Raw genomic sequence first — 25,277 nt, 5'->3', positions numbered from 1 at the left:
ACCCCTGTGCTCGAACATGGTGTTCGTTATGGACAAACCGTGACTAGCACAGAAGTCCAATAACAAAACACCACTCGGGTTCAGATCGGGGAGGCCGTTCCTCCCAATCACTCCCCTCCAGGTGTCACTGTCGTCGCCCACGTGAGCGTTGAAGTCCCCCAGTAGAACAATGGAGTCCCCAGTCTGAGCACCTCTCAGTACCTCTCCCAAGGACTCCAAGAAGGCCAGATACCCTATACTGTTATTCGGCCCATAGGCGCAAACAGCAACGGCCCTCTCCCCGATCCGAAGGCACAGAGAGGCGACCCTCTCGTTCACTGGGGTAAACTCCAACACATGGCAGCTGAGCTGGGGAGCTATAAGCAAGCCCACACCAGCCCGCCGCCGCTCACCATGGGCGACTCCAGAGAAGTGGAGAATCCAGCCCCTCTCGAGGAGCTGGGTTCCGGAGCCCAAGCTGTGCGTGGAGGTGAGCCCAACTATCTCTAGCCGGTACCTCTCAACCTCCCGCACAAGCTCAGGCTCCCCCCCCAAGCGAAGTGACATTCCATGTCCCAACAGCTAGCCGCTGTGTCCGGGGATCAGGTCGTCGAAGCCCCTGCCTTTGACTGCCGCCCAATCCACACTGCACCGGCCCCCTACAGCTACCTCTGTGGGTGGTGAACCCACAGGAGGCCAGGCCCACGTCACCTCTTCGGGCTAAGCCCAGCCGGGCCCCGTGGGCAAAGGTCCGGCCACCAAGCGCTTGCATACGAGCCCCAACCCCAGGCCTGGCTCCAGGGTGGAGCCCTGGCTGTGCCATACCGGGCAATGTCACGGTCCTTGATTGAGTGTTATCCATAAGGGGTTTTGGTGAAACCTTCTATTTCCTAAGATTTTTTTTTTTAAATAGTGTTTTATTTCCTAAACTGTTGACTCTGAGAGAGCCCTGCACAAAAATTCCAATGTGTCTGAACTGTTGGTTTATGCACAAATGGCAAATAAAATCTAATCTGTTTCTGAAAATCCAGTGAATGTGGATAAAATAAAACAGTTATTCCACTCAAGCTCGTCGTACATGGCTACGCACTTCATTGGCTGTCAGCTCATGTATGACTCGATTTTGTGGAATAACACTTAAATAGTTATGTTTAATGTTGTGGTACCTCCGTGAAACAAGTTCGTTATTTTCCAGGCAAAAAAAAAAAAAAATCAGTATGTCATGTTACAGAGAAAAGTCCACCAATGTCAAAAAAATCTTAATTTCTTAAACTCAGTCTGTTGGAAAACACTGACACTCAAGACTCCTGTAATTGTTAAATAAACATCTCCTCGGCATATCAACAGTTACGTTGGTTTTTTTTTCGTAATCTGTTAGTTATTAAGTAAATGATAATATATTGGTGTGAATGCATTTAATATAATCCTGTGATTTGAATGATGGCCATAACTGCTGTTACAGAAAATTTAATCGACACGATCTGACCATTTTATAATTGACAACAGAATCGACAGAGCTGGGATGTGGGAACACTGTTGCTTAGCAACGTTATGGTAGCTGAGCGTACACTAGCTAGCACATTTTACACACTGACGTAAAGGCCTAAGCTCCACCATGTTGAGAAACAGCAGCAGCAGCACATGACGGCTCTGAACTGTTCCGAGATGTAAACCATAAGCCTTTGCGAACATCCCAAGACAGACTCGTTCACATAATTATGTGATGTTGCGAACACGTTGTATCTGAGCATCATATAGCCTCGTTACAGTGAGCCAATCAATACTACCCTCTTCATATGACAGGTTTTGTTCCCGTGACTCACTCCACACCCTTTCCGGAGCACATTCCTGTCCTCCTGCAGGCTTCAGAAGCCTGTTTGGTAGGCAGCTTTACCAGGTGTGTGTCCTTGTGCTACAGGGTTACTGTAGTTCATTTGGTCTTGGTTGTCAGAGCAGGAAATCCACACTTTAAATAAGCTTTGCTCCCTGGCTGTGTTCTACTGGTTGAACTAAATTGATGGCGTTGTCAGAGATGCATAAAACCTCACTGAACAGACTGCAGTAGCTGGTACGTCCTGCCAGGGCACTGAAAGACTTTTTTATTTCCGAGTGTCTCGCTTTCTTCCTTTCTCTGTCGCTTCATATTTAAACAGCTGTTGCTGCTCACTGGATGATGCATCAGTCACACTGCAGGTCATGCTACGCTGTTCCTGCAATAATATTTTCTCTCTCTCTCTTTCAGTGTCTCACACACACACTCGCGCATACAATTTACTGTTCATTACTTATTTGGCACACAGGGCATCTGTTTTTGCTGTGTATGCAAACACAAACTTGTGGTTTTTGCTTTAAATTTCCTCCTTTCACATTCACTCAGCTGTAAATGAGTTTTGAGGTGTGTGTGTGTGTGTGTGTGTGTGTGTGTGTGTGTGTGTGTGTGTGTGTGTGTGATTCTGTGTCCTGGTCTGTTGTTGAAGAAAGCTGGACTCTGGTCTGGTGACTCATTAAAAAGGCAGACAACAGGAATGAATTTTGTAGCACATTCTGTTCTTGGGGAAGATGATCCCAGACAACACAAACACACTGCTGTTCATACATTTAAAACATGTGGCCCGGAAACATCCCGAACCAGAAATCGTAGCATGTTGCTCCTCTAAAACCAAATTTCTTTCTGTCTAAAATAGATTATGTAATAGGTGTGGGAGGTGAAGCCTTGCACAGTGACCTCAAAAATCGTGCAGGCAGAAGACTTTTTTTTTACTTTAAATAATTTATACTGATAAATGATGCACAACATGACCATGCACTAATAAGGTTTTGGATAGATAATTGGAGAGACTGAGAGAAAGATGATGCATAGATGGATTGATACAGTTAGGTCCATATATATATTTGGACACACATTTTGTTTTTTTACCTGTTTACTGAAACATATTCAAGTTATAGTTATATAATGGACATGGACATAAAGTCCAGACTTTCAGCTTTCATTTGAGGGTATCCACATTAAAATTGGATGAAGGGTTTAGGAGTTTCAGCTCCTTAACATGTGCCACCCTGTTTTTAAAGGGACCAAAACTAATTGGACAATTGACTCAAAGGCTATTTCATGGGCAGGTGTGGGCAATTCCTTCGTTATGTCATTTTCAGTTAAGCAGATAAAAGGCCTGGAGTTGATTTGAGGTGTGGTGCTTGCATTTGGAAGATTTTGCTGTGAAGAAAACATGTGGTCAAAGGAGCTCTCCATGCAGGTGAAACAAGCCATCCTTAAGCTGCGAAAACGGAAAAAAACCCATCCGAGAAATTGCTACAATATTAGGAGTGGCAAAATCTACAGTTTGGTACATCCTGAGAAAGAAAGAAAGCACTGGTGAACTCATCAATGCAAAAAGACCTGGACGCCCACAGACGACAACAGTGGTGGATGATCGCAGAATGAAGAGAAACCCCTTCACAACAGCCAACCAAGTGAACAACACTCTCCAGGAGGTAGGCGTATCAATATCCAAATCTACCATAAAGAGAAGACTGTATGAAAGTAAATACAGAGGGTTCACTGCACGGTGCAAGCCACTCATAAGCCTCAAGAATAAAAAGGCTAGATTGGACTTTGCTAAAAAAACATCTAAAAAAGCCAGCACAGTGCTGGAAGAACATTCTTTGGACAGATGAAACCAAGATCAGCCTCTACCAGAATGATGGAAAGAAAAAAGTATGGCGAAGGCATGGTACAGCTCATGATCCAAAGCATACCACATCATCTGTAAAACACGGTGGAGGCAGTATGATGGCTTGGGCATGCATGGCTGCCAGTGGCACTGGGTGGGTCACTTGTGTTTATTGATGATGTGAGACAGGACAGAAGCAGCCGGATGAATTCTGAGGTATTCAGAGACATACTGTGTGCTCAAATCCAGCCAAATGCAGCCAAACTGATTGGTCGGCGTTTCATAATACAGATGGACAATGACCCAAAACATAAAGCCAAAGCAACCCAGGAGTTTATTAAAGCAAAGAAGTGGAATATTCTTGAATGGCCAAGTCAGTCACCTGATCTCAACCCAATTGAGCATGCATTTCACTTGTTAAAGACTAAACTTCAGACAGAAAGACCCACAAACAAACAGCAACTGAAAAGCGCTGCAGTAAAGGCCTGGCAGAGCATTAAAAAGGAGGAAACACAGCGTCTGGTGATGTCCATGAGTTCAAGACTTCAGGCAGTCATTGCCAACAAAGGGTTTTCGACCAAGTATTAGAAATGAACATTTTCTTTACAATTATTTAATTTGTCCAATTACTTTTGAGCCCCTGAAATGAAGGGATTGTGTTTAAAAAAATGCTTTAGTTCCTCACATTTTTATGCAGTCATTTTGTTCAACCCACTGAATTAAAGCTGAAAGTCTGAACTTCAACTGCATCTGAATTGTTTTGTTCAAAATTCATTGTGGTAATGTACAGAACCAAAATTAGAAAAATGTTGCCTCTGTCCAAATATTTATGGACCTAACTGTATATAGATTGATAGACAGGTGGAGAGAGATGGATCGATGAATGAGCTGATTATAGAGATTGATTGATAGATGAATACATGGAGACATGTGTAGAGAGACTGATGGATGGCTCGGTATAAGGATAAATAGATGGATGGATATTGAGATGGATACAGAAATTAATGAATATCCATAGAGAAAAATTGATGGATAGATGATGTATCTGTGAATAGAGGGATGTATGGATTAGTAAGATGGATAGATACCCATGGATAGATAATTATGTATCGGTGAATATAGGGATATATGGATTGGTAAGATGGATAGATACCCATGGAAAGAGATGGATGGATAGATGATGTATCTGTGAATAGAGGGATGTATGGATTAGTAAGATGGATAGATACCCATGGATAGATAATGATGTATCGGTGAATATAGGGATGTATGGATTGGTAAGATGGATAGATACCCATGGAAAGAGATGGATGGATAGATGATGTATCTGTGAATAGAGGGATGTATGGATTAGTAAGATGGATAGATACCCATGGATAGATAATGATGTATCTGTGAATAGAGGGATGTATGGATTAGTAAGATGGATAGATACCCATGGATAGATAATGATGTATCTGTGAATAGAGGGATGTATGGATTAGTAAGATGGATAGATACCCATGGATAGATAATTATGTATCGGTGAATATAGGGATATATGGATTGGTAAGATGGATAGATACCCATGGAAAGAGATGGATGGATAGATGATGCATCTGTGAATAGAGGGATGTATGGATTAGTAAGATGGATAGATACCCATGGATAGATAATGATGTATCGGTGAATATAGGGATGTATGGATTGGTAAGATGGATAGATACCCATGGAAAGAGATGGATGGATAGATGATGTATCTGTGAATATAGGGATGTATGGATTGGTAAGATGGATAGATACCCATGGAAAGAGATGGATGGATAGATGATGTATCTGTGAATAGAGGCATGTATGGATTAGTAAGATGGATAGATACCCATGGAGAGAGATGGATGGATAGATGACGTATCGGTGAATATAGGGATGTATGGATTGGTAAGATGGATAGATATCCATGGAGAGAGATGAATATAGAGATTGATGGATAGACACAAGGGTAGATAGACAAATGGCTATGGATAGATTGATTGAGAGACCGATGGAGAGAGATGGATGTGGAGCTCGATGGATGAATAGATGGAGAGTTGGATATAGAGCTGAATGGATAGATGTAGAGATGGATGGGATATAGAGCTGGTAGATGAATGATATAGAGATGGATGGATAGATATACATGAGAGATGGGCAGAAATTTGTTGGTAGACGGATATCGTGTTTGATGGATGGCAAGGTGGACATAGAGATTTGATGGAAGAATAGCTCAAGCGATGGATGGAGAGCTCAGTAGACGAATATAGATTGATGGATGGATATAGGGACAGAGAGATGGCTATAGGGATTGTTGGATGGCTAGAGAGCTGTATAGCAGTGAAGATATGGCAATAGTCTGCTAGCTACGAGGCTATTTATAAAGCTCGAGCTATAAATCAGTAACCTGAGCACCGAGCACTCCACTGATATGAGCTGCAGTTACACGTTACAGATGATGTCGCTAACCTGAGGATTTACATCAGGCCATAATTATTTGAATGGGTTTGGATTTATCCAGCTGAATATTTTGGATCCCACAATGTGTTTTTTTTTTTTTTTTTTTAATTTTCTCTTCGTAGAAAAAAGCAGAGGAGGCCCACAAGATCTTTGAAGGACTCGGCCCTAAAGTAGAGCTGGTGAGTGTGGCATGTCCGATGCGACGGTTTGCATGAAATGTACTCAGTGTTCAGTCCTCCTGAAACTACACAGCATTCCCGTTTAGTTGCTAATGATTAACCATTGTGTCTTGTGTGTCATTCCGTCTCCAGCCCTTGTATAACCAGCCGTCAGATACTAAAGTGTACCACGACAACATTAAGACGTGAGTATTTGTTCCTTTCCTGATTAAATATTTGTAAAAGCGGGCAGCGGCTCGGATTTATCAAACGCTGTTAGCCGATAAGCAGCGAGACGTGATGACGGAAGTTGAAATTGTTGGGTGTGGTTAAACGCGCTGGGTATGGAGCTTTGATAGTCAAAACACGTTCAAGCCAGATTGGTTAAATGTTTTGATGCTGTATCTTTTTTTTTTTTTAATTAAGTCAATAAATCTCTTCCTTGTTCTGTTGAATTGATTTGCGTTTGTCAAAATGTAAGCTTGAAGGAATAATTCGGTAGCAAGTTTACAGTGAAAGATTACTGAAATAAATCATAGTGTTGGAGATACAGAAACCGGACTCTATAAATGTTTTACTGTATGACTGTAAACATGCTGACTGAGGTTAGATAGGATGGAAGCTGTGTGTGTGTGTGTGTGCGCGCGCGCGCGCATGTGTGTACTAAGGTGAAGGTCGGGTTGTCTGGAATCTTATCAGTTTTGCGAATGAGTGTGTCAGTAAGGTCAGTATGAGAACTGGGTGGGCATTTTGGCAAAAATATCCTGTTGGGACACTTGGCAGCATTTTCATAGTATTTATGTTTGCCAGCAACGTGTCAGTGATGAAGTACAGTCATGATTAAAACATTTGACCTTGTAGTCCGTTAACTGTTGCTGAATTAAAGGGGAACAGAGGGCAATATATAGAGTAAATATAACAATAAAACACACATTGATGAACCTTATTCGAGACTTACAAAAGTTTTTTGTTCTAAGGTTGGAAAGTTATAGCGTTTTGAAAGTAGCTCGAGCAAACTATTTCCGCAGTTTGAACAGCCCGCCATGATATTAATTTTATCCAATCAGAATGCACGTTCATTTTCTCTGCGTAACACTCATGACGTATGTATGTGCCCAGTTGTGTTGGCTCATTGAGGTTGGGAATAGCACGTGTGAAATACCTGTTTCTGCCTCTTGCGACGATTTCGCAAGTCCACGGGTGGCGCCTATCTCATTGCAGCAAATAAATTCTGCTGGACTCGTGAGCAACTCCATGTTACATTTTCCGCACGAGCACCACGCCGTGTCACCTGCACGCAGACGCTGTGCCCCACGCTCGCCATGCCCATGGTCAGCATCAGTCTCATCCTCGCCGTCATCCGAGCTTTCTTCTCTTATTTCATCACCGGAGTCGAGAGTACCTCTCCTAGGTTCAAACTGGTACCCTTCTAAGCCATAGCCTGCTTGCAGTGCGTCTTGCGGGATCTCTTCGTATGATTCGACAGAGCTGTCGCTTTCACTGTCGATTACACGCTTATCTCCTCTATTTCGGAGAGTTCCGCTAGTGCAGTGGGTAGCGCTGACGTCACGGTCTTTTAAAAATGGCGACTCTTGTGCGGTTTAGCGTATAAAGTATTATATTTACAATTACCAAGATATTTCGTTGTTTTCTAGTACATAAATTTGATAGAATACTTAAGAATACGTTACTCTGTCACATCAGCAACCGTATATATTATATTTTGTACCCCTTTAACAGAGGAATCTAGCCATTGCTACAAAATTACACTGTTTTTAAACAAATATTTTGCAAGTAGTTATCCAGTAAAATATTAATAGAAGTAGAAAAGAAGCTTTGGGATGAAGGTCGAAAGTTTCTGAAGGTTTTTTGTTTGTTTGTTTTAATATAACCGATAAAATGTTCTCCAGCTTTGTGTGCAATACAGATGAGAAAGCAAGACCATTTAACTGAGCAGGGTGTGATGTATGGTGTGTGATGTGATTGCCCCATTGAAGTGTAACAGGGCATGAATTAGAAGAACAAGCCTGTACTAAACTTTGAATTTCAAGTTGAGTTTGATTGAGGAGTGTATAAAAGTCAGCACAGGTATGATGTCGTCGGCTTATTTAAAAAAAAAATAATTATTATTTTTTTTTAATTTCTCTTGCTTTGACAATACGGTGTCCAAAAACATTGTTTAAGCGTGTTAGGATTGTGTGAATGAGGCCGAATGAGCATGTTTTTTCTTGTTCTTGATTTTTCCATAGAAATCAAGTGATGAGGAAGAAGCTGATTCTGTTTTTCAAGAGGAGGAACCACGCACGCAAACAGAGGGTGAGGGTGTGTGTGTGTGTGTACTGCGCTTGTTTGCACTTTGAGAAGGTCAGACATTCTTCTCGATACGAATGACGCCATGGCAGCTCGTCTGTGGCTGCTACGTTTGTACAGCTCCCTTTCAAAAGCACGGAAGCATGCATGCTCTGCTTTTTGCCTCACTTCTAAACGGCACGTATATACATCCATCTTAATTCTAGTGTAATGTAATCTGGTATGGTTAAAAGCTCTCTTGCACACAGTCAAGCTCCAAGACCAGACACTGCGCTCGTCTAATCTAAATATACTTCCCAGACCACATGTGGAAGTCATTTGGCTGTGGAGGGGTTGTGTGTGCATGTGTGAGGGAGAGAGAGAGAAGGAGGTATAGTACAAGTGGCGAGACATTTTTGGATCCTGAACAAAATAGTGCGAGTCCCTTGTTGAGCTATCACTTCACCAAGCGTATTGTTTGTGGTCTATTTAAAGCCACATTCTCATGACAAGCCATTTTGCACATTGTGACTATTTTTTTTTGTTTTGTTTTGTTTCATTCCCCCCCCACCTTGATGGTTTGCATTCATGTTTGTGAATTTGTATCGGTCATGTGTCTGAACGTAGCTTTGCCCGAAAATAACCCACATGTGAAATGTTTTTGAAATCGAGCTAAAGATTCATATTCATGAGACAATCCTTCATTGCACTAGCGATAAAATGAAGTCTTTGTTGCAAAGATGATTTGCTCTGGAGGTCCACTGACAGCACGTCAGCTGAACATGATTAGGTTCAGGAGGTGAGAAAAGGCCGAATGCATAAATTTAGCTGTTTTTGCAGCTATTCCTGGCACAGCTCGACTGAGTGATGTGCGAGTGCTAGAGAGGAGGCTGTAGTGTGTGTGTGCGCAGTTGTTTACACTCACATAACCAGGTGTAAAATAGTATCCGACTTGAAATGGAATACAATTGTGGCCCATTATGTGATTGAGAACGTTCGGGGGGGGGGAACGACACCCGTAACCTGGGACGCTGAAATGTGAACGTAGCCATAGTTCTTGATTAACACGCAATAATAGATTTTATATACACACTGGTGATTGAACATGATTCCCCCCCTCCTTTCCTCCAATGCATTTTTGCCGGTGGGAGAAAATACCATGATGCGTATTTCGGAAGGGGGCTGAAAATTTTGTCTGTCTGTGTGCCAGGAACAGAAAATCTGCCAGCGCTACGACCAGCTGATGGAGGCGTGGGAGAAGAAGGTGGAACGGATGGAGAACAACCCACGGCGTAAGGCCAAGGAGAGTCGCACGCGCGAGTACTACGAGCGCCAATTCCCCGAGATCCGCAAGCAGCGCGAGCAGCAGGAGCGCTTCCAAAGGTCAGGCCAGCGCCATTACCCTTGTCCTGAATTCCCAGCATTCCCTGAACACTTCCCTTCCAGGAAATTTGAAAATAGGCTGGCCTGGAAACTTGCTTTGCGGACATGCAGTCTCGTAGGAGGTTACGCATACACAAACGCACCCCGTTGCAGCCGCTGTGATGTAACTCTGTGTGTAAACAGAGAGGATACAGCGCTGAATCTGAAGACGAATAAATTAAAAAAAGGCTGTCCAGTCAGCTATAAGAAGCCTTTTGGAGGCAGGGTCAGAGGTCATGCATGTCGTGGTTCCTGGTACAGAGGTAGTCTGACTTCTCTGAACTGACCATAGTAGAGAACTTTGCACAATAACCAGATTTTTCTACATTTTCCAATAATTAGAAATACATTGACAGTTCAGCCATGTTTGTTTTATTGTCTGAGTGCGCCTTTTTTTTTGCAGTAGTCAGATTTCGGTTGGATTCAGATGACTGTCTCACTGCAGGAATTGGTCCTGTTTGAATCCACTAGCTTTTCTATTTGCACATAAGTAACTGAAACTCTGCGCAAGCCCTCGTTCCAACCGTAAGATGTTCAGCATTGTTTCAGTTTCCCTCCTTGATGAATCTTTGTCTTGCTTTGCTGAATAGCTCACTGGAAATATACCCACTGACATGTTTTGTATCCGCCCATATAAAGCATTTCTTTGCTGCTTTGCTTCAAGACCGTACAGTTTATTTTGTTCATCTGTCCATTCATTGAACAAAGGCATTTCAGCTTGACCTCTGGCATCAGTTTAGTAGTTCTTCCTGGCTCCGCGCTGTTTATTTTCTCCACGGCCTTTATTTCCGCCCATTCAGACTCTGACCTCTGCCCTGCAGGTACTCTGGGTTACCTGCGCACCCATTGTTTCGAAGATAGACATTTACTTCGACTCGGTGCTCTCCAGCAAAGTTTTTGGAGAAGTCTCGCACCATTAGAATAGCTCTGGAGGAAGTTAGGAGTAACAACCCACTGAGCCTGAGCGCTTCAAAGAGTTTTGCTGGAGCTGAAAATGAAGCCGCGGTTTGGTTTGGTTTTTGGACGCAACAGTAAAGTCACTGGCAGGGGATTGAATGAATGAATGACTGACTTTAGGGACTGAACCATTGTCCACAGGAAGATGTTTGTACTCAAGAGGTCTTGGTTAAAAACCTCTCCTGGGAGACGTACTTCTCGGTGCCCGGCAGGAAAGAGTACAATAGAGCAATATCTTCTTCACTCTTTTATGGTGTGTTTGTGGGATTATTTTTCCTCTGTCTCATCCTCCATCTACTTGTCTTTCAGGGTGGGACAGAGAGGAACAGGGCTGTCTGCCACCATAGCGAGGAGCGAGCACGAGATCTCCGAAATCATAGACGGCCTCTCGGAACAAGAGGTAGGTCACGGACACGCCCGGAACCCTCTCAGTCGGCTCCGTTGTTAAATCCTTGACTTCCCCTTGGCATTTGCGCTTAAGAGAATCTCAGCCGCTTTCTTAAAGGAATAGTCCGATTTATTCAGTTTTACTTTTAGCATTGGTAGCAGATCGTGATGTAATTAATTGTCAGGACCAAGAATTTCTCAGTTTCCTGCACTAACCTAAAGACCATCAAACCTGTTTCTTTGAAACTGGCTTATAAGGGTGGCAGTTTCTACAGAACAATTTGACAGCTAGAACCTTTGTACGCACATGATACTCGCTAACAATAAAGGGCTTAATGAGACCGACATGAGCGTGCATCTTTGCAACCCGGGAGCTATAAAGTAACGAGAACACTTCTGTGTTTGTGTCTACGAACTCTTGATAACGCTCAGCCATAAATTCTTCCCTCGGAAAAAAAAAAAAACAACTGATTTACAAAGACCTTTAAGACATAAGAAGACCTTTATTATCCCACAATGGGGAAATTTCCTGTTTGCAGCAGCACCGTGGATGGCAGCAGAAGAGGACGGATCAAGCCACACAAGTAAAAAAATATATATATTAGTGCTGTCAAGCGATTAAAATATTTAATCGCGATTAATGTCGCGACAGTCATAGTTAACTCGCGATTAATCGCAATTTAATCGCACATTTTTGTCACATAAAAAAACATTGTAATTCTCTTATCAGCATAAAAAAGTGAATGGGCTTGCTTTGTACCAATGTTTTGTTTTGTTTTTTTATTGCAAAGCATAACACGTCTTGACACAGCCACTGCAAAGTGAAACCTAAGCCGAGCACCGGCGCGGGGCTAGCAAGAGAACCATGAGTGAAATGATCTACTGTTTGAGTTAGTCTACAACTCTAATCAGAGAGATAGGTTACACAGTGATGGTAGGCTTGACATGCTTGATTATAATATAAAGTACACTATTATATTAAGTTTAAGTTGTTTGTTGATAAATATGGCATTGAATCTGATCTTTACTGTTTCAGCTCACTTAACACATTTTGTACTTTTACACTTTCTGCCTGTTGATGCGTTGCGCTGTCCAATCAGAGGCGGCCAAATTTGCATATTACAGGAAGGATTTCTGGGATAGCATTGAGTTTACAGTTCAGAGGGATCTGGCTTCTTTAGACGCTGTCTTCTTAAAACTGAATAAATATTTAAAAAGAGCCAAATTAGCCAGTCTTTTGAACGGCTCTTTTCAAAGAACGGATCACAAAGATGCGGATCCCATCAAAGAGCCATAAATCCCATCTCTACTAGCGCGCCCTGCCCGCGCTGGTTCTTTGGGGGGAGGGCAGAGGACTCTGGCTGTGCGGGGCATTACAGTCTAGCTGCTATCGGTTTTCTAAGCAAAGTCTCTGTTCCAAGTTCCTGGCAGTTTCAAAAGCTTATGAAAAACCTACATCATGTCACAGAGCGTTAATCTCGCAATAAAAAAATTATCGCCGTTAAAATCGAGTCAAGTTAACGCGTTAATAACGCGACATTTTTGACAGCACTAATATATATATGAGTGATTCCACGCTTATGGGTACTGAAATGGGGACATGAACTTATTTTTAAAAATTCACCTAAAACCATTTCTTTTTTTACCATCAGGTCACAAAACATGTAATCTTTAATGAATGATATGTTAAAAGATAACTTTAATTTTCTGAGATGTAATAAAAACATATATTTATATGCCAAAGTCAGAACGTAACAGAAGTGTTGTGGATATATATATTCTCAATTTTAACAATGTAGAATTACTTTTTGAAACATAGGAAGGTGATGTTTTAGCAAATATAATTAATAAACATGTGTAGTAGAATAAACATACACATTCTTTCAATAAGATTAACATGGTATATAGCTAGATTGTAATTAATTTGTAACAGACGCGAGATGGACAATCGTAACAGAAGTAATGTAACAGACATCATTTTGGAACTCATAGGCTTGACTTTGGCATATAAATATGTTTTTATTACATCTCAGAAAATTAAAGTTAACTTTTAACATATCATTCATTAAAGATTACATGTTTTGTGACCTGATGGTAAAAAAAGAAATGGTTTTAGGTGAATTTTTAAAAATAAGTTCATGTCCCCATTTCAGTACCCATAAGCGTGGAATCACTCGTATAAAATATTATAAATAAAACTTTGACTAAAGATGTATTTCGCCTAAATGTTAATCAGTTTAAATGCTCCATTATAAGAGCATTTCTTGTCTGTGCTGGTAGATGGAGATTAGGTTGGAAAACTCTCGGGCTGTTCGAATGCTTTATTAATGCATGTAGATTTTTCTTCGATGTGGCCTTTGAGACTCGTGGGAGTCCGTTGCAGGCTGTAGGAGCAGAATCTACCACGAAAGCTTTGCAGTCAGCAAAAACTCCTGAAGCGCTCTAACCGAAGCAATAAAGTGCTTAATGTTTAACAGTGCACTTATTTGCCATGTTGAAATCCGGTTCGATGTAGCAACGACTCCATCTGTATGTGATTCCTGGTGTAACGTTTCCAGCACTTGAGTGAGTCACTATCGCTCTGTCTGTACCTAATGTCACAAACCGACTAATCCTGGATGTTTTTTGTTTTTTTTCCTTCCCTTCTCCTCCCACTAAAACCCATCAGAACAACGAGAAGCAGATGAGGCAGCTATCAGTCATCCCTCCCATGATGTACGACTCCGAGCAGAGGCGCGTGAAGTTCATCAACATGAACGGACTTATGGATGACCCCATGAAGGTCTACAAGTCTCGCCAGTTCATGAACGTCTGGACTGAGCACGAGAAGGAGATTTTTAAGGAGAAGTGAGTACAAACAGGGTTGGTGGGCTTTGGGTTCGTCACACGCTGGAACACTAATGGCAGTTGTCGTATTATTCCTTCACTAACCACTAATGCGACAGTTCTACTCACGGTCGGGTCATACCAAAGACCATCGTAAAAATGGTACCTACTGCCGTCTGCAATACAGATACGAGTGGAGAGTCAAACTCTCGCGGTTACCAGAGGACTCCCCCCCCCCCCCCCATACACACACACACACTGTAACCCTAGCTATGCAATAGACGAGAGGCCGAAGGCTATGGAAACGGAGATCGGCGCCGCCCTATGCGCCACATGGCGTGGGAAAGACTTTGATTTGATTTGATTTGAACCACAAATGCTCATCCATACAAAAAAAAGCAGATGAGCCAGTCAAGATATGAACCTAGAATGAGTGACAGTTGTTTTGAACACTCTCTTTCTCTCGGATATTACCTGGAAGCCTCGCCCCCTTCCCCCAGTCTCACATTAGTAGGCTAATCTTCTGTCCGGGGGTCTCAGCTTGATTTTTAGATTTCAGATTACATTAATCCGTTGCCGTATTTTTATCCTCGAGGTTTACATGAGTTTATATAGTTCTACTGTGCACACTGCTAAAGTCACAGACAAGAAGAGAGAAGAAGCAGTGTTTAATTCCCACAGTCTCACTGATCTCCTTCCCTCCCATATGTTATGCTGCAGTAATGCGTCCTGACCACACTGCATGGAATTTCGAGCTAATAGAGCTCGCCACAAATCAGTTGGTGGAAGAGCTCGCACTCCAAAGCCAGGGAAGACTGCACACAGCTTCATCTTAGATCCGGTTAGCATTATGAAGAGTTCTGTGGGCTGGAGAGCATTTTTATGGGCCAGACATAACTCTGAGGGGAATAACGACTGAGGGATAGACCACACACATGCACCCGCTAATTGTTTTCCTACTTTTGGATGCTGTGTTCTTTTGTAACGAATCAGCTTGTTCTGTTCAGTTGGGTTTTTAAAAAAAAAAAAAAAAATCACTCTGGTTTATGTTTGCTTTGCAGATTTGTGCAGCACCCAAAGAACTTTGGCCTTATTGCTTCTTATCTTGAACGAAAGGTGAGAACTTCCTGTCTGTGCAGGCAGGTTTCCTCTCTCTCTCTCTCTCTCTCTCTCTCTCTCTCTCTCTCTCTCTCTCACTCACTCACTCACTCACTCACTCACACAGCTATTGCAGCCACAACCCACCAGCAGCTCTGAAACCACAGTGCTGCCACTTCACTCCGACCTCAGATAAAGGCTCCTCCTGTAATGCTTAAGGTTAATGTTCAGATCTGAAGTGTCATTGATTTTCTAGATCATAAGAAACACTAGTTTATTTCCAACCTAACATTTATCTTGAAGTATATCTGCGGTTACCATTGACAAGAATTCAGAAACGAAACAAGAACTGCAAGCTAGAGCCCTGCACTCCCGCGGGAGTCCCGCGGGACTCGCGGGACCCGCCGCAAAGCAGTGCAGTGCAGGACAAATTTTGAAAGCTCATTGCGGGCGCGGGCGGGACCGGAAGTGCACATATGCGCATGCGGGCGGGAGCGGTGCTAAGCTGCAGTCCGCTAACTAAAAATGTATTTGAAATAAAATGTATAAATTATTAATTTATGTCTATCATATATAATTTGTGCTGGATATTTTATTTGGCAATAATAACATTTTAAGATGCCTAAATTTGTAGAGAGAGTCAGATTGCCAGTGGAATAGCATCTTAAATTTGCCATTGATCACCCTAACAGGAAATCCTTTGATCACTGTAATGACTCGCGGTTCACACCCAGTGAGCAAAAGAACCGCGAGTGAAGTGATTTACGGCTTGCGTTAGTCTACAACTTTAGTCAGAGAGACATGTTACACAGTGACGGTAGGCTTGACTCAATGCTATCCCAGAAATCCTTCCTGTAATATGCAAATTTGGCTGTCCAATTAGAGGCGGCCAAATTTGCATATTACAGGAAGGATTTCTGGGATAGCACTGAGTCAAGCCTACCGTCACTGTGTAACATGTCTCTCTGACTATAGTTGTAGACTAACGCAAGCAGAAAATCAATTCACTTCTCTTACTAACTCTGCTTTGCAATAAAAAAAAAACAACAACACTGGTGCTACAAAGCAAGCCCATTCACTTTTTTGTGCTGATCAGAGAATTGCAATTGTTTCTCATATGATAAAAATGTGTGATTCGCGATTAAATATTTTAATTGTCTGACAGCACTAGTTATTGTTATTAGAGAGAGTACATGCTGAATTCCAAAACAAGGTAAATAATAACAACATGAGCTGTAGATTTTTATGCTGAAATCCACTCAAAGTAGGGGGCGGGGCACCATCACGCTGTGTCAAGACAAGAACTTTCCTGAGAAATAACGCGAACGTCTGCATCATGCGGGATTTGCGGGCGGGGGCGGGAGCGGGACAAAATATGGCAGGCGCGGGCGGGAGCGGGACTGAAAATCATAATTTTTTTGTGGGCGGGAGCGGGACTGCACAATGCGGGCGGGAGTGGGACTGCACAATGCGGGCGGGAGCGGGACTGAAAAATCCGACCCGCGCAGACCTCTACTGCAAGCGTTACGTTATAACCGTGAATTGATCTATACGACAGGCCGTTCTTATAGAGCTTTTAACGTGTCTAATTGGGGTTGGGGTTATTGAGGTATTTCACCTGACGTCACAGGGTCACGTGACGCCCCGGTGTCCGCCATTTTGAACGTCAAGCTAGCTAATGTCAACAACAGTAGCTGGTATGTTACTGTAGCAATGTTTACGTTCAGTCATTTGGATGACTGTTAAAACCTTTCAGTCTCAAGTTTTTCCTTTACTGTATTTACTAGTTTACTGAACTAGCGCGCTCGCTCCCAGCCTGCCCGAGCTAGCGCGCTCGCTCCCAGCCTGCCCGAGCTAGCGCGCTAGCTCCGTAAACTAGTAAATACAGTAAAGGAAAAACTTGAGACTGAAAGGTTTTAACAGTCATCCAAATGACTGAACGTAAACATTGCTACAGTAACATACTAGCTACTATGTTGTTGACATTAGCTAGTGCTAACAGCTAGCTGCTAGTACACTGCTACAACTACACCGACCCTAATAATACAGCTCTTGGTCATTGCCTGGTAACAGCAAATTTATAACGGGCCATGTCTCAACAGACTAAGAAGTTATTTCAATGACATTTAATAACATTTTGTTTATCCTGAGGACTAAAAGTAAATGAAAATGTGAACAAACCTTAGCTGTAATAAGATGGCGACCACCAGCTCCAGGGACGACCCGCTGATGTAGGCATGTGACCCAGCCTGACACACAATATTTGTAGGCATCCAAACTCTTATACGCTTTCAGATCAATACCTGTGTATGGCGATGGGTTTTTAACGACATAGGTATACAGATCATGTGGGCCGAAGTCAGGTAAAGACGAGGGCTTCGTGTACTTCCGTACGTCAGTGAACAATCCTGGTGGAAGCAGGTAAACGTCGTTCTCTAAGCCTGCTAACCTCAATTTTTGCAAATACCTCTCCCTCTGCTTGCCCTGTAATGCCGCTTTTCCACTACAAACGCGGCTGAGTTGGGCTGAGCCGTGCCGTGCTGAGTCGAGCTGAGCGGGGCTGTTGGAGTTGCATTTCGACTACAACCGCGCTGAACCGTGCTGGCTGGAAGTGGGTGGACACATTGGGTGGAGTTAGCGAAAGTGGGTGGACGTCAGGTGATGTCGTTAAGCAGCGCAAACAGTGACATCAGTGAGCTTTTAAGCGGTAGTCTCACGACCCGAATAGTAAACAATAAACATGGAGGACATGGAGTCGTTAGTGTTGCTGGTCTTGGTGCTGTGGCTTGTTGTCACCGACAACGCGGACAGATACTGGCAAGAGCGTATAGATGAGGCGAGGCGCATAAGGCTTCAGAAATTCTCGTAATTCATAATTCTTCTTCTTCCGGGTTTACGGTGTTTACAGATCCCAGCGCGCTCGCGGGGCGTGTGTGGGCATGTGAGGACACTCCTCCTCACCAATCAGTGCACAGGGGAGTGTCTGCTCACGCCCCCAGCCTCACTCGGCTCGCTTTGGCTCGCTTCAGCCCCACTCCAAAACGGTGCGAGTTTTAGGGGCTAAGCAGGGCTGAAGCGAGCTGAGTCGTGCTGGTTTTTGGTAGTCGAAACGCGAGCCGTGTCGGGCTGAAGTGAGCTGAAGTGAGCTGAAGTGAGCTGAAAAAGGGTAGTGGAAAAGGGCCATAAATGCCCTACGTCGCTGGATAGTGAAGGTGTTTTCTGCATCTCGCTCCTTTTTCTTTTATGTTTTTCGTTTGTCGCCTTCCTCGCATTCAAACTGATTCGAGCCGTGCCGTCCAAAATGGCAGCATCACATGACTTGGCCACGTGGGTGAAATACCTCAATATCCGCTTTCCTGAAGGTTTGATGGTCTCCATGCGCTCTGTAACCTGACTACCGTTTTGTCCTTCTGAGAAAGTAGTTTCGCGTTATTTGGATCGGGTCGCGTCAGGAGTGAGCGTTTCACGTTTAAGAGTGAATTTGGAGTTCAGAAAGGTCTTCTGTTATTTTCTCAGTCCAGTGAAACGTGTCTGTTTTTGTCTATCAGAATCACATGTGCTGCAGATGGTGTCAGTAGAGATTAGTATGAGAACACTGGACTATTTCTTTCAAGCCCTTTCACGTTGATGTAATGGGAAAATAATCAGTAACGGGCTTGGTAGATCACTGCAGCACTGTTTTCTTGATTTGCTCTGATAGAAAGCCATTACTCATGAACTCATCACTGCACAGATATGAAACCATGTATCGGAGGAAAGCATGGAACCGGAGCTTTCTAAGAACATTAGTCACGTTTGTACAGTATCTGTACATGCTGAAGTAATCACGTTATCTAGGCAGATCTAATCTTTACTCATTTCTTTACCCATTTTCACACTCCTGCGTCTCAGCTGAGTAAGTCACGGAGTCCCTACTGTTTCGCAACATACTACGTGCCCAAATACACAGCGGAGCAGAACGTACCATTTCCAACGATACTAAGTGTTTCTCTGTGTGACAAAGTGTTATCGAGCAATCCAGGTTTGAATTCACAGCAAATAAAACGATTACATTTTTTTTCCCCCTGTTGGATACTAAGCACATACTTTTGCACATTGCTTAGTTATAGAGTTTCCCACCATCATGGTTCTGATGTTTCCAGATTCCAGACAGTCTCCCCTCACTATTACACTGCAAAAAATTATGTCTTAGCAAGTGAAATATCTTGAATATAGTTGAAACGATCTCGCATTTCCTATTAGTAGAATACAAGACACCAGTTCTGAGATTATTAAAGCTAGTTCTAGATTGCAACCAATTTATTCCAAGATGTCTTAGCAAGTAAAAATATCGGTCCATGCAGAAAGATAATTTTACTAGTATCAAGTAATTTTCTCCTCAAATTCAGTTTTAAATTTTTTTACAGTGTATGAAATGATTGTACAGTGAGATAGATAGATAGATAGATAGATAGATAGATAGATAGATAGATAGATAAAAACTAGGGCTGTCAATCGATTAAAAAAATTAACTAATTAATCACACATTTTTCAATGAATTAATCGCAATTAAAAACTTGTTTCTCTTCTTAAGCCTAAAGCTTGTTATAATGCATATTTTTAAATGTGAAATCACCAAATTAATATAGAATAATCACAAAGTAGTGCTTGAAAGTTTGCGAACCCTTTAGAATTTTCTATATTTCTGCATAAATATGACCTAAAACATCATCAGGTTTTCACACAAGTCCTAAAAGTAGATAAAGAGAACCCAGTTAAACAAATGAGACAAAAATATTATACTTGGTCATTTATTTATTGAGGAAAATGATCCAGTATTACATATCTGTGAGTGGCAAAAGTATGTGAACCTTTGCTTTCAGTATCTGGTGTGACCCCCTTGTGCAGCAATAACTGCAACTAAACGTTTGCAGTAACTGTTGATCAGTCCTGCACACCGGCTTGGAGGAATTTTAGCCCGTTCCTCCGTACGGAACAGCTTCAACTCTGGGATGTTGGTGGGTTTCCTCACATGAACTGCTCGCTTCAGGTCCTTCCACAACATTTCAATTGGATTAAGGTCAGGACTTTGACTTGGCCATTCCAAAACATTCACTTTATTCTTCTTTAACCATTCTTTGGTAGAACGACTTGTGTGCTTAGGGTCGTTGTCTTGCTGCATGACCCACCTTCTCTTGAGATTCAGTTCATGGACCGATGTCCTGACATTTTCCTTTAGAATTTGGTGGTATAATTCAGAATTCATTGCTCCATCAATGATGGCAAGCCACCCTGGCCCAGATGCAGCGAAACGGGCCCAAACCATGATACTACCACCACCATGTTTCACAGATGGGATAAGGTGGAATGCAGTGTTTTCCTTTCTCCAAACATAACACTCCTCATTTAAACCAAAAAGTTCTATTTTGGTCTCATCTGTCCACAAAACATTTTTCCAATAGCCTTCTGGCTTGTCCACGTGATCTTTAGCAAACTGCAGATGAGCAGCAATGTTCTTTTTGGAGAGCAATGGCTTTCTGCTTGCAACTCTGCCATGCACACCATTGTTGTTCAGTGTTCGCCTGATGGTAGACTCATGAACATTAACATTAGCCAATGTGAGAGAGGCCTTCAGTTGCTTAGAAGTTACCCTGGGGTCCTTTGTGACCTCGCTGACTATTACACGCCTTGCTCTTGGAGTGATCTTTGTTGGTCGACCACTCCTGGAGAGGGTAACAATGGTCTTGAATTTCCTCCCTTTGTACACAATCTGTCTGACTGTAGATTGGTGGAGTCCAAACTCTTTAGAGATGGTTTTGTATCCTTTTCCAGCCTGATGAGCATCAACAACGCTTTTTCTGAGGTCCTCAGAAATCTCCTTTGTTCGTGCCATGATACACTTCCACAAACGTGTTGTGAAGATCAGACTTTGATAGATCCCTGTTCTTTAAATAAAACAGGGTGCCCACTAGCACCTGATTGTCATCCCATTGATTGAAAACACCTGACTCTAATTTCACCTTCAAATTAACTGCTAATCCTAGAGGTTCACATACTTTTGCCACTCACAGATATGTAATATTGGATCATTTTCCTCAATAAATAAATGACCAAGTATAATATTTTTGTCTCATTTGTTTAACTGGGTTCTCTTTATCTACTTTTAGGACTTGTGTGAAAATCTGATGATGTTTTAGATCATATTTATGCAGAAATATAGAAAATTCTAAAGGGTTCACAAACTTTCAAGCACCGCTGTATATTTCAGACACCATTGTTTAATAGCATCTTTAAACACAGAACTATGCAGTTGGAGAAAGAAAACTCGGGCCTATAAAGTGTCGGTTGATTTCAAAATCAAGGTGAGAGAGCGAGCGAGAGCGAGCACGCGTGCAAGACTGCATATGCAGAAAACACTGCTCATGGGTCGGAAGTTTTTAGCTATCCATTGGTAGCCTTTTCACTTGCTCGTCTCGTCTCGTCTTCTTCCGCTTTATCCGGGACCGGGTCGCGGAGGCAGCAGTCTAAGCAGGGAAGCCCAAACTTCCCTTTCCCCAGACACCTCGGCCAGCTCCTCGGGAAGAACACCGAGGCGTTCCCAGGCCAGCCGAGAGACATAGTCCCTCCAGCGTGTCCTGGGTCTTCCCCGGGGCCTCCTCCCGGGGGGACATGCCTGGAACACCTCCCCAGGGAGGCGTCCAGGAGGCATCCGAAAAAGATGCCCGAGCCACCTCAGCTGATTCCTCTCGATGTGGAGCAGCAGCGGCTCTACTCCGAGCTCCTCCCGAGTGACTGTGCTTCTCACCCTATCTCTAAGGGAGCGCCCAGCCACCCTGCGAAGGAAACTCATTTCGGCCGCTTGTATCCGCGATCTTGTCCTTTCGGTCATTACCCAAAGCTCATGACCATAGGGTTAGCCCCTCCTTGAACTGCCACCTTATTGTGGTGGAGGGGTTTGTGTGCTTGAATGATCCTAGGAGCTATGTTGTCGGGGGCATTATGCCCCTGTCAGGGTTTCCCAAGGCAGACAGGTCCTAGGTGACAGGCCAGACTAAGAGCAGTTCACCAAAACCCCTATGGAGAAAAATCCGAGGACCGTGACGTCGCCCGGGATGACGCAGCCGGGGCCCCACCCTGGAGCCAGGCCCGGGGTTGGGGCTCGTATGCGAGCGCTTGGTGGCCGGGCCTTTGCCCATGGGGCCCGGCCGGGCTCAGCCCGAAGAGGTGACGTGGGCCCGACCTCCTGTGGGTTCACCACCCACAGAGGTAGCAGTAGGGGACTGGTGCAATGTGGATTGGGTGGCAGTCGAAGGCAGGGGCCTCGACGACCTGATCCCCGGACACAGCGGCTGGCTGTTGGGACATGGAATGTCACTTTTCACTTGCTGGTTTTGTTATTCGTCCACGAGTACCACACTTCGATAATGTAGACTGGTGAGCAGTACAGATGCTCACCATCTACAGGGTGTTTTGCGTGAAGGTGATATTTTAAAGATGAGGTGCTTCTGTGATTAACTGAATTCGACTCTGCAAGCTGTGCAAACTACTTTTGTTTTCTCAATGGTTCTGCTGGGCAACTTTTGATATCGAAACTTTCTACCCAAAACTCCTTCACTGTTCGTCTCCATCTTTAGCTCGGGATCGTCTCTGGCTAGGACGACGTTTTGCGGCATCCGTGTCATTTGATCAGCCCCCACACAGGAAGTAAACAAAATGTAGCTGTGTTAATTGCATTAATTTATTTTAACGTGTTAAATATTTTAAATTAATCGCAGCGATTAACGTGAATTCCGACAGCCTTAAGAAACAGAACAATTTCATAAGACGCTTTATTCTTTTATTCATTGATGTAAAGGTTAATGTTAAAAAATGCGCAAGTATTATATCAAATGATGCAAGATCTGGATATTATAGACTGTTCTGGGGAGGGAAAAAACAAAACAAGATCCGGCATGTGTGGCCACCGCATCTACAGTTATGATCAAAATAAGAGATTAAAAGTAAAGGTGGTGAAATTTCTCTGAAAGTAGCCTCAGGTTCATCGGGTTAACTTTGTCTAATAAGTGACTTGTGTACGACTGTATCAGTAATTGAGCAGCTCTTTGTGTGTGTGTGTGTGTGTGTGTTTTCCCTCTAATCAATCATCTACATGCTCACGCTTTCTGCTTAATTTACAGTGTGTCTCAGATTGTGTACTGTATTACTACTTGACCAAGAAGAGCCAGAACTATAAGACACTGGTCCGACGCAACTACGGCAGCCGACGACGGAGGAACCAGGTAAGTCAGAAAGAGTGCGTTACACCGGCATGAATATGGGTTTTGCTGCTGAATTGTGGGTGCAGGTGGTGTTTTTCTTTCTCTCTCTCTCTTGCTTCCGTTTGCTTTCTCTCTTTTCTCTTGTGCTTTCTCTCGCGCTTTCTCTCTCTCTCTCTCTCTCTCTCTCTCTCTCTCACTCTTGGGCTTTTGCTCGCTCTCTTGCGTGCTTATGCTCTGTCTCTCGTTCTCTTGCTCACGCACCTTGGTTCGCGTGTTCTCTCTCTCTTGCATGCACGCTTACTCTTTCTCGCTCTTTCTCTTGCATTTTGCTCTCTCTCGCGCATGCTCTGGCGCTTTCTCTCTCTCGTGCGCTTTCTCTCTTTCTCACTCTTTCTCTTGGGCTTTTGCTCGCTCTCTTGCGTACTTATGCTCTGTCTCTCGTTCTCTCGCTCCCTCTTGCACGCTCTTGCTCACACACTTTGGCTTGCGCGCTCTCATTCTCTCTCTCTCTCTTGCATGCGCGCTTTCTCTTTCTCACTCTTGCATTTTGCTCTCTCGCGCTTTCTCTCGCACTTTCTCACTCTCTCGGGCTTTTGCTCGCTCTCTCGCATGCTTATGCTCTGTCTGTCATTCTCTCGCTCCCTCTTGCACGCTCTTGCTCACGCACTTTGGCTCGCGTGCTCTCTCTCTCTGTCTTTCTCTCTTGCATGCGTGCTTTCTCTCGCTCTTTCTCTTTCTCGCTCTTTCTCTTGCATTTTGCTCTCTCTCGCGCGTGCTCTGGCGCTTTCTCTCTCTTGTGCGCTTTCTCTCTTTCTCACTCTTTCTCTTGGGCTTTTGCTCGCTCTCTTGCATGCTTATGCTCTGTCTCTCATTCTCTCCCTCTTGCACGCTCTTGCTCACGCACTTTGGCTCGCGTGCTCTCATTCTCTCTCTCTCTCTCTCTCTCTCTCTTGCATGCGCGCTTTCTCTTGCTTTCTCTTTCTCACTCTCTTGCATTTTGCTCTCTCGCGCTTTCTCTCGCACTTTCTCACTCTTTCTCTCGGGCTTTTGCTCGCTGTCTCGCATGCTTATGCTCTGTCTCTCATTCTCTCGCTCCCTCTTGCACGCTCTTGCTCATGCAGTTTGGCTCGCGTGCTCTCGCGCTCTCTCATTCTCTCTCTCTTGCTTTATCTCGCGCTTTCTCACTCTTTCTCTTGCATTTTGCTCTCTCGCGCTTTATCTCGCGCTTTCTCACTCTTTCTCTTGCATTTTGCTCTCTCGCGCTTTCTCTCGCACTTTCTCACTCTTTCTCTTGGGCTTTTGCTCGCTCTCTTGCACGCTCTTGCTCACGCACTTTGGCTCGTGTGCTCTCACATTCTCTCTCTCTTGCATGCACGCTTTCTCTTGCGCTTTCTCTTTTGCACTTTCTCTCTCACTCTTGGGCTTTTGCTCGCTCTCTCACGTGCTTATGCTCTGTCTCTCGTTCTCTCGCTCCCTCTTGCACGCTCTTGCTCACGCACTTTGGCTCGCGTGCTCGCTCTCTCGCTTGCACGCGTGCTTGCTCTTTCTCTTGCATTTTGCTCTCTCTCTCTCTTGCTCTCGCTCTCTCGTGTGCTCTTGCTCGCTCGCATGCTCTCTCCCCCTCTCCTGCTCACTTTCTCTCTCTTTCGTAATATTGGTGATGGCCATTTTGAGTCATTTTATCGTCAAAGGCTTGAAACATTGACATTTATTCTTCTTCCTACACCGTAGTTCTACTTGTTAATCCATTTATAGATGTATTTAATGTTGGAACAAGTTCCTGTTAT

The 25,277-nt window shown here is 43.6% G+C and overlaps 1 protein-coding gene across 9 annotated transcripts in view; it reads left to right on the top strand.

The window, feature by feature from the left end:
- The window catches only part of ncor1 (nuclear receptor corepressor 1), a 235,101-nt gene that overhangs the window by 80,212 nt on the left and 129,612 nt on the right, over positions 1–25,277 (top strand). For all 9 annotated transcript variants that reach the window (XM_060912325.1, XM_060912331.1, XM_060912322.1 and 6 more), the window contains exons 7-14: positions 6,239–6,295; positions 6,428–6,480; positions 8,524–8,590; positions 9,774–9,946; positions 11,252–11,342; positions 13,998–14,176; positions 15,217–15,271; positions 23,410–23,511. In XM_060912325.1, coding sequence (XP_060768308.1) covers positions 6,239–6,295; positions 6,428–6,480; positions 8,524–8,590; positions 9,774–9,946; positions 11,252–11,342; positions 13,998–14,176; positions 15,217–15,271; positions 23,410–23,511 — 777 coding nt within the window. The remainder of the gene's footprint in view (positions 1–6,238; positions 6,296–6,427; positions 6,481–8,523; positions 8,591–9,773; positions 9,947–11,251; positions 11,343–13,997; positions 14,177–15,216; positions 15,272–23,409; positions 23,512–25,277) is intronic.

The sequence above is a fragment of the Neoarius graeffei genome, chromosome 28 (genome assembly GCF_027579695.1).
Source record: "Neoarius graeffei isolate fNeoGra1 chromosome 28, fNeoGra1.pri, whole genome shotgun sequence".
NCBI lineage: Eukaryota > Metazoa > Chordata > Actinopteri > Siluriformes > Ariidae > Neoarius > Neoarius graeffei.
Note: the sequence above shows the minus strand (reverse complement) of the source record. Positions and strands in the feature narration are given on the sequence as shown.